The 19,145-nt window shown below is 36.0% G+C and overlaps 2 protein-coding genes across 2 annotated transcripts in view; one reads left to right on the top strand and one right to left on the bottom strand.

The window, feature by feature from the left end:
- Positions 1-2,621, top strand: part of LOC146998471 (uncharacterized) — a 51,088-nt gene extending 48,467 nt beyond the window's left edge. The window contains exon 2 of the mRNA XM_085810771.1: positions 1,948-2,621. Within this exon, the coding sequence (XP_085666897.1) occupies positions 1,948-2,076 (129 nt within the window). The 3' untranslated portion in view covers positions 2,077-2,621. The remainder of the gene's footprint in view (positions 1-1,947) is intronic.
- The window catches only part of LOC118185917 (cobalamin trafficking protein CblD), a 59,546-nt gene continuing 41,381 nt past the window's right edge, over positions 981-19,145 (bottom strand). The window contains exon 8 of the mRNA XM_085810770.1: positions 981-1,272. Within this exon, the coding sequence (XP_085666896.1) occupies positions 1,048-1,272 (225 nt within the window). The 3' untranslated portion in view covers positions 981-1,047. The remainder of the gene's footprint in view (positions 1,273-19,145) is intronic.

Genomic DNA, 19,145 nt, shown 5'->3' with positions numbered 1-19,145 from the left:
TTCATGAGAATTGATAGTTTGCACTATCCATGACCTGTTTCCCGAGCATAATCCCAGATAATCAAAAAGTACACTGTACTTAGCTCTTATGCTGTGCAAGAATGCATATGCTGCAAGAAGTATTAGAAAAAGTTTTAATCTAGGATGATGAGGGACTAGAAGATTTAAGTAAAAAAAAAAAAAAAAAACATAAATAGTGTTTAAAAATAGCTATAGTAAAATCACTGAATAGTCAACAGTGTTACATTTTTTGTAATGTCTTTTGATCTAGTTAACTTGTAAATCCATTTGCTTTGTGGGTCAAGCATGGGATAATGAATTAGTAAAAATTAATTTAATTAGTTTGCTAACTACAGAGTCCTACTAGTGAAAAATCTGAATTTAGCTAGATAGCAATTTATGGGATCTTTAGTGAGAATTCCTGCTCTGCTCTGTGATGCCTTAGCTGGTTTGGTTTGAAACATTTATATTGATGGTGACAAGGCACACTAGGGCTATCTACCTTCTCTCCATTAACTTTCTAGGAGGAGCTAACTGATGGGGAAAACAACAAAAATGCCCATGCAGCGAACCCATTTGCTGCTTCAACATATACAGTAAGATACATAAATATAAAATTTAATGACTTATACAAAATGCAAAGAGTCTCGACTACAAAATCTGTACATTTAGGTTGATAATTTTACTATTAATATTTTATTCACAATACTTATTTATGAAGAGGAAAAAGATCACAGATCTTTTTCAAATGTATTACAATACAATATAAATGTTTACAATGTGTTTATGCTAATGACTGACTAATATATATTAAATTACTATACAAACATCACATCACTTTACTGAAGAAAATGTTTATGTATACATTTTGTAAATTGATGGAAAGTCATGCATTTAAAATTGTATCATTTTTGACAGATATCTGATACCTTAAAACCAGTAAATACACAAGTTGTTTCAAATTCAAAGAAAGACACAAGTTTTACATCAAAATACATATGGTTTTTAATATAACTTAATAACAATTTTATAACTCAAAAAACTGAGTTAATTTTTAGAGGGACTATGTACTGGTTTATGAACAGCCACAATTTCCTGTATTTCACTACTTTCTAAAGATGCATTTGTAAATATAGCTCCAACAAATACATGTGTGCCCCAAATTGCATGAGATATAATTCTACAGCAACCAAGGTCATCAATTGTGAAACCTAAACGCCGATATCGCAGATCAGTAGCAAACATAACTGCATCAGTCACTGGATTAAAATGCTGAGGGGAGGAAAAGAAATATTTTATGCATAGAATTTTACTATCAAAACATACTTTAAACTGAATTATAACAGCATAAAATATTAAAATGAAATACAAAATAAAAATATTAAGCATTAAAATTGATGCATAAGAAATTCAAAATATTTTACAGACTTTCACAAAAGCTGAATTCAGATTAATTTTTTTAATATTTAAAAAGTCTAACAATTCAATGATCTTAACTGTCATACACTACTCAACACCTAGTTGAGCAAATTCTATGCAAAAGTACTCGATGCACATAAATTTTATTGCAAATTTATACTAAATTTTAAATGATTTAATTTTAGCAATCCATATTAAAAAATATTTTTGACCCCTTAACAACCATGCCAAACTTATGTCCCAAATTGATTTTGCCATGCCTATACATTCTTTTAGCTTTGCTTTTCATGTATGAAGCGGCAAAAGGTATGCTACTTTTCACTTTTGTCTTGCCTGTAACTATTTTAATATGCAGAAATGATCACATGATACAGCTTTTTTTATATATTTTTAAAAAACATACAGTAAAAAAAGGGGGGAAGCCAAAAAAGGCTACTACTTAATTTACAAAATAAGCAGTAGTTTCACTGAAAAGATTTATTTTACAACTGAAAAACTTGCATATAACCTTGATGTATTTTCTTTCAGATGCATATCTCTTTTACAAGACTGCAATGCTGGCCTACAAGATTTTTACAAGAGTGCAATGAAATCTTGGTTCAAAGTTTACCAAACAAAGAAAAATTATCAAATTTTGAAATTTCATTATTAAACTAATATGCAAAATTAAAAGAGTAAAATGATCATCTTATAATGTGATAGTAATAAATTATTACACTTTATCTAGTTTTATAATGCAAATGCATGCTCTAAAGCTTTCCTACCAAGGAGAAGAATATTATTTTAAAATAATTTTTGACCACTAAGAAAACTACATTTCTAAAAAAAGAAAGAAAGAAAGATTGAAAGACACTATAATGATACCATTCGATTAAGAATTTTAAAAATAATAACTGTGAAGACCACATTAATCAACAACTTAAAAAAAAATCTACTAAACTTGGATTTCTGTAAATCGCGATGAAATAAAAATATAATTTGCCCCATGTATACTAACAGCTTAAGTTAAGAAATCAAGAATTCAAATGAACTGATTTGGTAAAGCCATCACATAAATGAAAGAATACATTAAGAAAAATTTCACCATTGAAGAGATTTCTGTAAATAACTAGATGTTCGCATTTTGCAAATAACACTATTGGAAATACAGATAAACTACATAAAATAAAATCTATTACAAATATTTTTAATCAAAAATTTAAAGATGTGTAAACAATGAAAGAAAACACTGCAAATAATAAAAAAATACTGAATTTTAAGGAACACATATCTTACAAAAAAAAAATTTAATTCATCAAAAATAGGACAAGATTTAGTATAAAATTTTATAAATTGGCAGAGTCAGTGAAGTATTATTGGCTTCAATGATAAAACTAATGATAAATAATGATAAAACTAATTCTAATTAACAGTATATCTGAAAATGCTGTCATGGAAGTATTACAGTCAGTTACATTTAAAGATATACAATACAAAGTCCGAGATCTGGACATTCAATATTCGGAATGATCTAAAACCGGACCTTAAAGCCACCAACAAAAATTTGGGACAGGAGGATTTTTTTTATGCTTTAGACATGTGCATTTGATTTTTTCCTACGTAAGAAAACATGGAGAATCCCAATTCTTAATATCACTTTGGCACTAAATAAAATACCTCCTTATAGAAGATATAATGACTTTTTACCATAAATTCGTGTGATCAATAAGTTGGCTTCGTAGCTGCATATCTGCGTGGCATACATCTCAAACCAAAACATTCTACATAGAAACATTGATTTTACAACTACTAATACTTTATATCCCTGCCGCCAACTTGGCAAGTCATTATTAATCACATTTTGCTTTCATCTCCAAATGTTTATAAACATAACTTGAGCAATACCTCGTGCTGCGATGCATAAACAATTTGTTTTTGTATTTGCAATTGAATAACAAAGACATGTTGACATTACGCTTGCCAATGATTACAGATTTAAGTTAAATGCAATAAATGTTGACGAGGAACCATTTAACAAAAATTTCTTTTTGTATGCTAAAAATAGATTTTGTTAATGATACTCATAGGCCCAAAACTGATTTTTTATTCACATAAACCCAGAATCGGCGCCAGAGCTTGTATGTCCGCACCAAGTGGCAGAATTTACGGAAGACAAAATTTTTAGAATTTAGAGAAGCACCAAGTAACAAAATTTAAGAGATGATAAAGTTTTTAGAATATAGGGAAAGCACTGGGACCCAAAATTAAGAGGGCGGCAAAAATTTAGAACTTAGGGAGGTGCTTGGTAGCAGAATTTAGGACCATGAAACATGCGGCAAAATATTGTTACGAATTTGGTATTTAAAAACCTAATGTTACTTCAATTATAAATTAAATGGTTTTATTCCTCGCGCAGTGCAGCGCATGACGAATATTAAAAGAAAGCTAAGCCGGAAAATTGAAAATACAAGAGCGCGTGCATTAAATAAATAAATATCTCTTTTTGATTTCGAGAAAGTACTGGAAAATTCTAGCGTGTGATTTTAAAATCTTATAAAAGGAGGAAAACATCTCAGTTTGTAGTAGTTGCTTAGTTTGTTGTTGTTTAGAAAACTACTGTTGTTGATTGTAGCGAATTCGCGGATTAGCGTTCTTTAGCTGTTTTGAATTACGTTCTATTGGACATTTGAGTAGTTAAAAGAAAACTACTGTGAGATATTGTAATACTGCATGATAATTTCAGAAAATTTAAGCATTTTTGTTGTGATAATAATAAATTTTTGTTCATTTTTTTTCATCGGACTTGTGCATTCATTTCATAACGAACCCGTACGCACGCAACAATTTTTGGTGTCAGAAGTGGGATTTGAATGCCAATAACAAGAGCGATGGAAAAACAATTCAGGCAAATGATGACTGCATTTGCTGCTTTCCAAGAAAAGATGGAAGGGGCCGTCAAATCCGTTAAGGAAGAAATGAAATTGGGCCAGGAATCCGTTAAGGAAGAAATGAAAGCCGTTCAAGCTGGTCAAGAAAAGATTGAAGCATGTCAAGAAGAAATGAAAAGAGAAATTACCTGCATAATAGAAAATAAATTTGAAGCTATGGAAGGCAGAATTGACACAGTTGAAAATAAAGTTGGACAAATTGAAGAAAAAGTTTCTTTTGTAAAAGATCAAATTGAAGAAAGAGTTTCTTCGGTGAAAGAAGAAATAGAAAAAATAAGTTTCTTCTGTAAAAGAACATATAGAAGGGAGAGTTTCGGCTGTGGAGGAACGAATTGAAGGAAGAGTTTGTGCCGTCCAACACCAAGTTGAACAACAAATTGATGAGAGAGTTTCTGCAGTTGCCAAAGAAATGGAAACGTTAAAGAAATTCGTAGCGACGGCAGGGAGCAAGAATGATGATTTTAAATTCTTACCGATGCCTGCTCGTCCATTTCTGAAGCTATCCACATATGATGGGAAGACATCCTGGCAAGTGTACAAGACCCAGTTTTCTATCGTTGCGGATGCGAATGGATGGGATTCCCAAGCTAAGGCCTGTCATCTCGCCGCTTCTTTAAGAGCCGACGCAGCGGATATCCTTCAGACTCTTCCCGAAAACAAAAGGTTAGATTTCGAAGCTCTGTCCGGCGCTTTGGAGCTGCGCTTTGGCGAGAAATGTTTAAAAGACTACAGCAGGCTTCAATTAAAATCCCGTCAACAGAAGCCCACTGAATCACTTCAGGAGCTTGCCACGGATGTTGAAACGCTGTCACATCACGCCTTTTCGGAGTGCCCAACAGAAACAAGGGAAATCCTGTCCCTGCAATATTTCATCGATGGCATCCGGGATACTGAAATACAAAAAGCTCTACGAATGGCGGATGTAAAAGATTTAAAAAGCGCTCTAGTGTACGCCATGAAATTCGAGGCAGCCCAGCAAGCCACTCGTCGAGACTGCCACCCAGTCAGAGCTGCTCAAGTCCAGGAGCCAGGGGATCAAGTCACCGCTCGTCTAGACGATTTAACTAGACAACTGAACGACTTGAGACGGAATATTGGTGATAAGAAACCGACCGTTAAGTGCTGGAACTGCGGTGCTGAAGGACACATACGACGAAACTGCAGAATACCCCAGGGTACGGATGTTAAGACCGCTTCTAACAAGCAGCAGGGAAACTAATTAGTGGCCATCTCGCGGGGCGGAGGTTGCCAGATAATGAAAAGCCCCAGTTTAAAGCGCTTCAGATTTCTGCAGTGAGAGGCGGCAGTAATGGACTTTTCATAATAGGACATATTAACGGAGTCCCCTGCAATATGACGATAGACACAGGAGCCACCGTTACCATCATCCGAAAAGATTTGGCTCAACAACTGGAAAGCAAACTTATCTGGACGCCGCCCTGCGTTACCCTACAGACTGTGTCCGGTGAGAAGATCGACATCAATGGGAAAGTAAATGTTAACATCACGTTTGGAAGTGCCGCTTACCATCACACGGCATATGTAGCAGAGATCACTGATTCTTGCATACTCGAATTGGACTTTCTAAGGAAATACAATTTTTCCTTGGACTTTAAAAATAACGAATTGCATTCTGCGTCTGAGGACATAACGTTATTTGGAATTAATAATGAAGAAGTTAAATCTGTCCACAGAATCATAGCACAAGACAATATTCACAATACCGGCAAGAACAGAAATTTTACTCCCTGGATCTATAGCCGAAAACAGAGATTTCCGCTACGGCATCATAGAATATCCCAATAACTGTAATAGCCCGAAAGGAGTACTAGTAGCCTCAACACTCGTCGACCTATCGAGAATGGTTATCCCGGTGAGAGTTGCCAATGTAACTGAGAAGGCGAGAGTTATTAAGAAAGGCGACGTGGTTGCAGCATGTACTCCAGTAACCAGCGTTGAAAGAAAGAGCAATATCCAAGAATCCGTGTCCTCATCAGAGAGCATCACATCGGAGTTATTGCAGAATGCGCAATTGAACGATGAAGAGAAGAATGCTGCCGATCGCGTCATCAAAGATCTTCAAGTTGTTTTCTCCTGCTCGTCTTCTGACGTGGGTCGAACTAGTTTGACACAACATAGAATAGATACCGGCGATCATCCCCCGATCAAGCAACATCCAAGACGTCTACCGTTTGCTAAACAGGAAGAGGTGCGAACACTGTTAAAAGATATGGAAGAAGGCGATGTCATCGAGCCTTCAGCGAGTCCATGGGCATCTCCCATCGTTCTCGTCAGAAAGAAAGACGGCTCAACAAGATTTTGCGTTGACTATCGCCGGTTGATGAGGTTACGAAGAAAGACAGTTACCCTCTTCCTAGAATTGACGACATTCTAGACACTCTTTCTGGAAGCAAGTGGTTCTCAACACTTGATTTAAAGAGTGGGTATTGGCAGGTAGAAATACAGCCTGAAGACCGAGAAAAGACGGCATTTACTTCGGGACAAGGGCTTTGGCAATTCAAGGTGATGCCGTTTGGACTGTGTAATGCGCCGGCAACATTCGAACGCCTCATGGAGACTGTTTTGAAAGGACTTTCCTATGAAGCCTGTCTGATATACCTGGACGATATCATCATCGTCGGAAAGAGTTTTGAAGAGCATCTAGAAAATCTTAGAAAGGTGCTTCAGAAACTGAAAGAAGCCAATCTGAAGCTGAGTCCCGCTAAATGCAAATTGTTCCGAAAGGAAGTGACTTACCTGGGACATGTCATCTCTGCAGAAGGTGTGCGCACGGATCCTGAAAAGGTATCAGCGGTTAAATCCTGGAAACGTCCTGAAAATGTCCATCAGCTGAGAAGCTTCCTAGGGCTTTGCACCTACTATAGGAGATTCGTGAAGGACTTTTCTTCCATCGCAAGACCCCTTTCACAAGCTGACAGAGAGCAAGCAAAGATTCTTGTGGACAAAAGAATGCGAGGATGCATTTAACAACTTAAAGGAGGCTTTAACATCTGCTCCAATCCTGACGTATCCTCAGCTCGACCGACCATTTATTCTTGACACCGACGTGAGCAATGAAAGTGTCGGTGCTGTTTTGTCCCAAGAAATAGACGGCCAAGAACGTGTAGTGGCCTACTGGAGCAAGTGCCTGTCTAAACCGGAGAGGAATTATTATGTCACCAGGAAAGAGTTGCTCGCCATAGTCAAAGCCGTAGAACAGTTCCATCACTATCTATATGGCAGAAAATTCCTGCTCCGCACCGATCATGCATCATTGACCTGGCTTTTAAATTTCAAGAATCCTGAGGGTCAAATAGCCAGGTGGATACAGAGACTCCAAGAATATGACATCACTATCCGTCATCGTAAGGGATCATCACACGGAAACGCCGACACCCTGTCTAGAAGATCTTGCCAAGAAAGCTGCCGATATTGTTCCAGGGTGGAAGCGAAATACGAGCTGCTGACTCCAGTCGCAAGACAAATTACAACATCAACATCGGCTGATCGAGAACCGTGGAGTGATGATGAAGTCAGGAAAGACCAGCTGGAAGACCGCGACATTAAACCGATAATTGATTTAATGGAGTCATCAACCAGAAAACCTACCTGGCAGGACATTTCTATCTGTAGTCCTACAACCAAACAGTATTGGGCACTCTGGGATTCACTTCACATTCGAAACAGCGTCTTATACCCGAAATTTGAATCGGATGATGGGAAGACGTTCCGATGGCAGCTGATACTTCCAAGATCCCGCATTCCTGATGTCCTTAAAGAACTACATAACAGCCCTACGGGAGGTCACTTTGGAATAATGAAGACCTTACAGAGAGTTCGTGAGCGCTTTTACTGGAATAATGCAAAGGATGACGTGCAAAAGTGGTGCCGATCCTGCGATGCCTGTGCAGGTCGGAAAGGACCGAAGAGACGCAGCCGAGGCAAGCTGCAACGTTACAACGTAGGGGCGCCTTTTGAACGTATCGCCTTTGACATCTTAGGACTTCTGCCACGAACTGCTGATGGCAACAAATACATACTCGTTGTCATTGATTACTTCACCAAGTGGCCTGAAGCGTACCCTGTTCCTGATCAAGAGGCTGTCACAGTAGCTGAGGTAATGATACAGCACTGGATTTCCAGGTTCGGAGTGCCTCTTCAGTTACATTCCGATCAGGGAAGGAATTTTACCTCGGCAGTAATCAAAGAACTATGCAAACTACTCGGCATTGACAAAACTCAAACGACGCCATTGCATCCCCAGTCGGACGGCATGGCAGAGAGGTTCAATCGAACCATCCTTAATAACCTCTCATTAGTGGTTTCCAGAAACCAACAGGACTGGGCAAGAAATTACCACTCTTTTTACTGGCTTACCGCAGTGCTGTCCACGACACTACCGGCTATTCTCCATCACAAATGCTCTTCGGTCGTGATCTTCGTCTGCCTTGTGATCTATTGTTTGGCCGCCCTCCGGATGCTCCTTCATCGTCTGAGGAATATATTCAAGATCTCCAGGCCCGGTTTGAAGTGATGCACAACTTTGCACGAGAGCGAGTCAACTTGGCGACGGAGAAGATGAAGACCCGATACGACACAAGAGCTACTGAACATCAATTCCACGAAGGAGACAAGGTGTGGCTGTGGAATCCGACTCGACGGAAAGGACTTTGTCCGAAATTACAGTCACCTTGGGATTGCCCGTACACAGTCCTAAACAGGCTGAATGACGTCGTGGTTCGGATTCGTAAGTCTTCGAACTCTAAACCTAAAGTCGTTCATTACGACAGGTTAGCACATTACTATGGCCATAGTACATAATGTAAATATTTGTAAATAGTATAAGACCATGGTCCTTTTTGTTTATAAATGTGTATTTGATTTGATTTGCATTTAGTATTTGATTTGCATTTAGTATTTGATTTGTATTTAGTATTTGATTTGTATTTAGTATTTGATTTGTATTTAGTATTTGATAGCATTTGATTTGTTCAAGTTAGTTATTGCATTTATTGTTTATATTGTTTGATATTGTAATGTAATATTTATGCCTCAGTTGCATTTATGCCACAGTTGTAAATTTAGCTCCTGTCCAGGGATTGTACTGCCCGGGACGTGCAGTCCTTGGGAAGGGGGCAGTGTTACGAATTTGGTATTTAAAAACCTAATGTTACTTCAATTATAAATTAAATGGTTTTATTCCTCGCGCAGTGCAGCGCGTGACGAATATTAAAAGAAAGCTAAGCCGGAAAATTGAAAATACAAGAGCGTGTGCATTAAATAAATAAATATCTCTTTTTGATTTCGAGAAAGTACTGGAAAATTCTAGCGCGTGATTTTAAAATCTTATAAAAGGAGGAAAACATCTCAGTTTGTAGTAGTTGCTTAGTTTGTTGTTGTTTAGAAAACTACTGTTGTTGATTGTAGCGAATTCGCGGATTAGCGTTCTTTAGCTGTTTTGAATTACGTTCTATTGGACATTTGAGTAGTTAAAAGAAAACTACTGTGAGATATTGTAATACTGCATGATAATTTGAGAAAATTTAAGCATTTTTGTTGTGATAATAATAAATTTTTTGTTCATTTTTTTTCATCGGACTTGTGCATTCATTTCATAACGAACCCGTACGCACGCAACAATATCTAATGCCAGCCCTCAGTAAGCTTAAGTATATGTGGGAATTTATTTATTCAGGACTCCGATAAAACATGTGCATAGAAATAGATGTAAGTATAATAAGTAACTAAATGAATAAAATTCAGACTTAATTGTCTCAGTGCACAACAGAAGCAAGACAAAATTTAATGGAACAACTTAGTCTTTCAGTGCCAATCTCATGCTATATAGCCAATAATATATAGTGTATGCTGTTAAGCTAGGGTTTAATGTTCAAACTTTTGATTATGTCGAACAGAGTTTGATTCTGGAGCTGCAATGTAACCTACAAACCAAAAGCATGCTTCGATGTCCATCAAACAAAAAGTGGAATTGCAGCAAAAAAATGGATACAGGTATATCCGTCTCAAAATTATGTGAGAAGTGTGGCATTAGAAAGTCAACTGTATATGGCATAACAGACAAAGGAACTTTATGAATTTCTTGTGAATTCTGACACCTCACTCACAATGAATAACAGAAAAATATTTGTTATGCTAAAAGTGATGATTAAATGGTCAGACAGAGACACAGTGAAGGTGTGTCATTGAACTTAAAACTTAAACTGTCATTCAACTTAAAAACTGAGTGCACATATTCAATAGACTGGTTAACTAAATTTTTAAATTGCCGTGGTATAATGCAGATAAAAATTTCAACTGAAAAAGCTTCAGCTGATACTGAAGCTTCTGAACTATTTGCAGATGAATTCATTTAACTCATTAATAGTGAAACATTATCTCCAGGGCAAATTTACATCACTGATAAAACTAGCCTTTTTTGACAAAATGTACCACGAAATATCTTGGCAACCTCTACTTTTCTGTAGATCAAGCTTATTATTTTCTGCAGGCTCCAACTGTTATCAAAGATTCCAAAGCTAGACTAGCAATTTTAGCATGCACAAATGCTGCAGGAACACACAAGTGTAAACTTTTTGTAATCAGGAAAAATACAAGACCACGAGGATTTAAAGGAGTAAAGATTTTCCCCATTATATATCATGCAAAGAAAAGAGCATGGATGACACATGCATTAATACATGATTGGTCTGAAAGTCATTTCACACCCATCGCTCGGCAAAATTTGAATTTGGTTGGTTTGCCTGATGACGCAAAAACTGTTTTGATTGTGGATAACAGTTCAGCTCATATTTCACTTAAAGTTTTAATGAAAGATATGTATCTGTGTTATTCTTTCCTCCAAACTGTGGAACACACAAGTGTAAACTTTTTGTAATCAGGAAAAATACAATACCATGAGGATTTAAAGGAGTAAAGATTTTCCCCATTATATATCATGCAAAGAAAAGAACATGGATGACACATGCATTAATAAATGATTGGTCTGAAAGTCATTTCACACCCATGGCTCGGCAAAATTTGAATTTGGTTGGTTTGCCTGATGACACAAAAATTGTCCTGATTGTAGATAACAGTTCAGCTCATATTTCACTTAAAGTTTTAATGAAAGATATGTACAGTGGTGCCTCGCATAAAGAATGCCTTGCACAGCGAACGCTGCACACAACGAACTTCATTTCATGATTCATACAATGAACTTCGTTTCACACAACGAAGTCGCCCGAGCTTCCACGATCGCTGCCGATGTATTGCATCCTTCCGCGCAGGCACTGCAGGCAGTCGTTAGTCACTGCGCTTAACTTAAGCACGTATCGCGGCAATACCTCCTTTTAAGTTAAACTCAATATCGTCCTTTTAAGTTAAAATCAATATTTTTTTTTATATCATGGCTTCTAAAAAAAGCAGGAAGGTGATTTCTGTTGAAATGAAACAGGAAATAATTAGAAGGAGTGAATGTGGGGTAAAACAGTGTGACCTCGTCAAAGAGTTTGGCCTCAGCAAGACCACCATTTTGACAAATAAGGATGCAATCAAATCAGCCAAAGGAGTATCAAAACTATTTGACAAAAAACATAGGTCTTCAATCCACGAGGAAATGGAGAGGCTATTAGCGATTTGGATTAAGGACAGGCAGGTGAAAGGTGACGTAACAACCCAAGATATTATCTGTCACAGAGCCAAGAGAATTTATGACGATCTAAAGAAAAACGTCCCTGGAAGTAGCAACAATCAAGATAATGAAGAAGAATTCAAAGCCAGCAGGTGGTGGTTTTTTAGATTTAAGAAAAGGTGTGGAATCCACAGCATTACTATGCATGGTGAGGCTGGCAGTGCTGACAAGAAAGAAGCAGAAAAGTTCTCTATTAACTTTCAAAAATGTATTAATGATGAAGGATACTGCCCACAACAAGTGTTCAATGCCGATGAAACGGGTCTTTTCTGGAAAAGAATGCCGAGCAGAACCTTCATTAAGAAATTGCCAGGACACAAAGCCATGAAGGACAGACTTACCCTTATGTTTTCGTCTAATGCCAGCGGAGACCTCAAGATAAAACGTCTATTGGTTTATCACTCTGAAAATCCAAGAATTTTCAAGAAAAATAACGTTATTAAGTCCAAACTGCCCGTCCATTGGAAGTCCAATCAAAAAGCCTGGGTGACCCAAGTTATATTCAACGAATGGATTCTGGAAACCTTTGCTCCTGCCGTGAAGAAATTCTTGCTGGAAAAAGAACTGCCGCTCAAAGCCCTTCTGATACTTGACAATGCCCCCTTCTCACTCAAAAGACCTAGAGGAAATATTGCAGGAAAATTATCCTTTTATCAAGGTGCAGTATTTGCCACCAAACATCACATCCATTCTTCAGCCAATGGATCAACAAGTTATTGCGAACTTTAAAAAACTCTACACTAGAGCCCTCTTTAATAAGGTGTTTGAAGAATGCGAGTTTGGTAGAGACAATATGACTGTCCGAAAGTTTTGGAAGGAGAAATTTGATGTCCTTATGGCAATACAACTTATACAGAAGGCCTGGGAAGAAGTGTCACAAAGGACCCTCATTTCTGCTTGTGCCTTCGTGGACCCAGGAAGCAGTTGAAGTTCGTGGACCCAGGACCCAGCAGCAGTTGATGACACAGAAGTAGTGAAGGACATCATAACAGTGGCCCAAAGGTTGGAATTAGAGGTAGAGGAAGAGGATGTAGAGGAGCTTATTGAGGAACACGAAGAAGAGCTGACAACTGACGAGCTCCAAGCACTTCTGGTCCAGCAACAGGACAATGCTCAAAGGGAAGCGTCATCTGATAACGAGGAGCAACAATCAAACAATCAACCAATCCCAACTGCTGACATCAAGAACATCCTGGTCAAATGGAAAGCAGTTCAGGAGTTTATCAATGCCCACTATCCGGATTCAGCTGAAGGAAACAAGATCAACGATCTTTACTCCGATACTCTTGTCCGTTATTTCCGGCAGATGTTGGAGAAAAGAGAAAAACAAACGATTTTGGACAGGTTTTTCATGAAACCATCGGCCAAAAAGCAGAAAATGGATGAAGATGTGCAAGATTCGGTAGACTCCACTTAGTCTGTCTTCAAATTAAAAAAATGTTTTTTTTTTTTTTTTTTTTTTTTTTTTTTTTTAAATATGTTTTTAGATGTATCTAAATAAAAATAATAACAAAAAATTTATCTTTTTTTATGTCATCTTAGCATATTTTATGCTACAGAACGAATTATTTTTTTTAACATGTATTGTTATGGGAAAACGCGTTTCACATAACGAACTTTTCGCATAACAAACTTGCTCCTGGAACGAATTAAGTTCGTTGTGTGAGGCACCACTGTATATGTGTTATTCTTTCCTCCAAACCATACATCTATCATTCATCCTATGTGTATCAGAATAGTGCATGCACTGAAATCCAAATAGGAAGTAGCATTTTAAAATCCTTGTTAAATTTCTTGAATAATGTCAAACTATTCAAGAATTTAAAAAATATTTTAGCATAAAACCTGCTGTGTGAATCACTGCAAGATCATGGGAGGATGTGCCTACATACACTTTAAAAAATGCTTGGCGTAATTTATGGCCAGCTCCATATTTCATGATGAGGATGATGAAAATGGTGGTGGTGTGGTGTGGTGTGGTGTGGTGTGTGGTGTATTTTATTATGGCAAAGCACACTAGGCCTATCTGCCTAAGAGGAGAGATGTCTTCGTGGAGGACTTTCTAAGGGAAACTGTCTCGTATACACGTTACACATGGGGGAAAACCACGAAAACACCCATGCAACCAGCCCGTTTGCAGATGATGAAAATGATAGCCATGAATTGGAAGGCTTTCTGATATCACAGACCACAGGTGAAATTTTCCAATTAATGGATTTTGTAAAGAAATATGGAGAAGCAGTAATAAATGAAGATGATAAAACAGAAGTTTTTCATTGTGATGACAATGCTCCAATCATGAATCAATTCATGGACGGCGAGATCTGTAGTACAGTTCTAGATTCAGAAAATACCGCTACCAATAGTGAAGAAAGTGACAGAGAGTTTATTGAAAATGAAAATATTTTGACAAGTTAGTCAGAATTCTTAACTCGGCAACTACAGGACTTGAACAGTGAAACTTCTTAACTGAATAAGAAATTATATCTGTCTACAGAACTGATGAAAAAGTATTAGCACAAAATATGAAGCAACTTAATTTACAATGAAAGAAGTGTTTAATACACTAAACAAATATTAAGCTTTTTTTTTTCTTAAATTTTGATACCCTTTAAGTCAGCAGTCGCCAACCGGGATTCAGTTTAGAAAATGACGAGTAACAAAACCTATTATAGAATATGGAATTTTTTTTTTTTTTTTTTACAACTTTTAGCAAAATTCGATCCAAATTTATCGATTTTTGCAGGTGTATCTAGAGGCATTTTAAAGTGCAAGTTGGCATCCATGGATATGCTGCTGTTATCAATGTTAGAAGGAACTGGAATTCTCTTTCCTTTTGAATTACAAACATATGCTATTGTAGTTGTTAATAACACAGTTTTTCTCCATTTCAATAGGCAACTTGACAGATTTTTATGAAAACCATCTGCATTCTTGTTTATTATTGCATCACTGGAAGTTTCTGTTTTTGTTTTGTCTAACTGTTGATCCATGGCACCTTTGCTGAGTAAGCAATAATTATTATGTTTACAATAATTAAAAATTGGCGGCATAACAGGATTTGTTCTTGCTTTGCGTGAAGTTCCTTTTCAGTGATATAGAAATGTGAAGCTTTCTGTACAAGAAGGTAAGATTTTTTTACTTTTCATGTAATTTTTCAATTGTGAATGAAATATGTATAGTTTGCTGATTATTATTGTATAAATGTATTTACCTTTTTTTAAATTCATATTAGTGGTTCGCCAAATATATAAAATTATATATGTGGTGGTCCGTGAAGTTCTAAGGGTTGATGTCCGCTGCTTTAGATCATTAATGCTTCATTATGTCATAAGACACGATTTCATATTTTTAATTTTACATTTTCTGCATGCTATATTACTAGATTTAAACTGATGTCTTAATATATGGAAAAATCCCACATGCGGAACCACCAAAGTCCCGACGAGTCCAGAGCTTTGAATTTTGTACTGCACTTACATACTTGCCAACCTATGACACTCAAAAATCAGGAGATTTTTCACAATGTTAAAAATACTTTTTAAATGATAAAAATATAGTTTTTAATAATGAATTAACTTTTAATAGTTACTAAGTCTTAAATGTAAGCAAAACAAAAATACCTTAGACATAAAAAAACATTTTTATTACTTGCATCGTTTAAAAAAAAAAAAAAAAAAAAAACACTTTAATCAGTTTTTATACAAATGCTATGGACAGTGGCAGATTTTGCTTTTGTTAAGAAAGAAACTTCACAATTTTGTTCATAGCAATTGCCACGTAGGCCTGCTATCACTAATAAAAGTTTTTCTAATGTGTCATCACTAATATTAGATCTAAATTTAGTCCTCGTTTTCGCAACAACACTGAAAATCCTCTCACACTCCGCATTACTATGGGGAACTGTCAAGATGGCCAACATAATTCTAGAGAGTTCACTATATTTTAAAATTCCATTAGCACCTTTCAATTTTCCAATTAAACTCCACTGGGTGTCAAAGCCAGCTGATTTTATAACTTCATCCAAGTTTTCTAATTGTAAACTGCAAAATTGTGACTGCAGTATATCAGTAGCGACATCAATATCATCATCTTTCATGACTAAACGAAGTAACACAGGAAATCTGTTCAAAAAGTACCTTATATCAGAAAAAGATGCATTTGCTAGAGCAGAAACATCAACAACTTTAACATGCATAATCGCTTCATTGTTGACTGGAAATTTATGTAGATTGTAAATCACATACTCGACAGAAGTAACTTCTAACATGAAGATAAAACTTATTTTTGTCTTCTTCTGAAAGTTCTTCCACTACTTTTGTAGTTGCAGCTCCTATTACCAAATCTTCATCTTTCTTCTGGTTTTCTGTTTCACCATAAATCACATCATATATAGAATTACAAGACAAAACACAGACTGGTTTTACAAACTTTGATAAAATGTCTTTAAACAGATCATAAATCATTGATTGCAAAACATGAATTAATGGAATTCTGCTTTGTAGAACTGCGTTAAGAACATCGAATGATGGCAAAATGAATTGTAAAAAAAAAAGCAAAAAGCTTTGTTAAGGTCCGAAGAAAAAAACATAAATATTCGTTCTTCACAAGATAAACTTACAGTAATCGGAAAATGTTTCGTGTGTTGAGCAATTTTTTTTATTTTGAGAGAAATTTGTATCAGCTTTACGCTTATATTTTGCAGTATTATTTTGAGAACTACCAGTTGAATTGCTGAATGATGCAGAAATTACTTTATTTTTCTCAAACCTATTTTTAACAATAGAAGTAGTAACTACATCTCCATTTACTTTAGGTACTTTATAACTTTCAATAGAGCCTTTTATCTTAACTCTTGAAGCATTTACTTCTTTAAAAAATGCAAGAAGTGGGTTCCATTGATCAAGGATTCTAGATAAGCATTTCTTTAAAGACAGCCAGCGTATACACACATTTCAAAATTGTTCTTATTTCAGTATTATGCAGCTGTTGGAACTGTTTCAATTTTTCCTTTCTTTTAGAACTCCTTTCAAGATAATAATAAATATCAACAATGTGTTCATCCACATTTAATGGTAAAGAAGCTGCCCCTTTTTCAGCTGCTAAATTTAAGAGGTGACAGGTGCACCTCATAATCTGCAAATCTGAATTTACCTTTCTTAAGATGCCTGCAACACCAGTCTTCAACCCTACCATTACTGGTGCATTATCGGCACCAAGTGCTAAGCAATTATTCAGAGGGACTGCATTTTCTTTTAAAATTTTAATAATTAGCTGTGCTATATTAAAGCCTGTTGAATGTCCTAAAGTGGGGACAGAAAGTAAACTGCACTCAATTTCTGAAGACTCTGGATTAAAAAAAGAAACAACAATTGGATACAGTTATGAATTGGTATTATTGCTTCCATCCGTAGAGAGGCAGAACGGAGCTGTTTTAATGCAATCAATAACTGAAGATTTATTTTTCAAACCCATTTCTTTAACAATTGCACCTGTTTTGGTCCTTGCACTTGAGTATTTCTTAGCGATTTCACTATCGGGAAACATTTTTCTAAATAAAGCTGCAGCGTGATCCGATGCATTCAGTGGCAGGTTGTGCTTCAGTAAAAAGGCAGAGAACAGAAATTCTGCATTAATCACTTTTTGGTCTTTTGTTTCCGAAGAAAACTTTAATTTTTCGTTTTTTTCAAAACAACTCATGTTGTCCTTGTGTTTTTAAGTACACACATGTTTGAGAACATCTGCCCTTCCACCATGCGAAATCGAAAAATCGCGACGACAGATGGTACACATCGCAAATTTATTACATTTCCTTGAAGAAATAATGGACACAAAGTCAACTGTGTACGATTTTTGAAACGTGCACGAGTATTTCACCTTTCTCACAGACATAACAAAAGACAATAATTTCTAAAACTATTTCCCAAAGGCACGTGTACTCACACAACTCAGGACAAGATGAACGAAATAGCGAAAGAACATCCAAATAACGGCCAACGGCCTTGAGCTTGCTTTGTGCTCATTGGCTAATATATGTCAGATGACACGCAGTGGAGCTCGACGCCCATTGGAGAACGACGTTTCTGGATACGTATGCTGTCACTCACAAAGCAGAAATTCTCATCTGATTCGCAAGGTTTTATTTTAGATATAATCTAGAGAAAATTCAGTTGCTTTCAAATCAGTTCAAAATCCTTTTTTTTTTTTTTTTTTTTTTTTTCCGTTCATATAACGAAGCATGAAGCCAAGTGCCATAAAAATCATGAGAAATATTAAGAATAAGAAAAAGTCAGGAGAAATATATTGTAAATCGGGTTGGCGGGAGAGCGGTCGAAAATCAGGAGAGTTGTCAACTCTGCACTTATATAGCTGATATTCTTCATCAAAACTGTATAATTTTAATTAATCATAAAACTAATACTGGTGGGACAGTAGGTTCTAATGGCATAGCTACGAAACTTTGAAATGTAAAAAGACCTTTACAAGAAATCTGGGAAGCAATGATATGATGTAGCAATGACCCTTCAAAGCTCCCAAACAACTTAAATTCACTTTAAAATGCATGGTTCAAGTTATTAAACTATTTGTAATACAATTCTGATGTTGAACTTTATACTTTTTGGCTAATTTTATTTGTTATTTTCTTACGCTTTTATTCTGAGAAAATCCCAAATAGGGAAGAAAAGCATTTATTGATCAAAGTTCTTTTGAATATGATGAAAACTAATAATTAATGTACATAATATTTAACTAAATACAGTTAGTAATGTACCATATAATAAATATAAAGATGAAATGAGTAAAACATCAGTTGAACCTTCACATAAAATTCTACACTACATTAAGACAACTCATATAAAATGAAATATAATAAGAAAAGGGTCAATAACATGTAATAAGGAAAACAATGCAAGTCAAATGAAATAAAATTTAAACAAGAAAAATTTTTCTGAAAATAACGGAACAGAATTTGCATAATTTAAGTTTCATTCATTCAATAAATTTTATTTGCTGCTGGACAACATTTTCCTTAGTAAAAGCTAAAAATAAAAAAACTGGAGATTGGGCAATCTACTGGGAGACCGGGAGATACGATGAAAAATGACGAG

The sequence above is a fragment of the Stegodyphus dumicola genome, chromosome 2, assembly GCF_044657685.1.
Source record: "Stegodyphus dumicola isolate Sdum_Otavi_A_Nest chromosome 2, ASM4465768v1".
Taxonomy (NCBI): domain Eukaryota; kingdom Metazoa; phylum Arthropoda; class Arachnida; order Araneae; family Eresidae; genus Stegodyphus; species Stegodyphus dumicola.
This window is presented reverse-complemented; position numbering and strand designations above follow the sequence as displayed.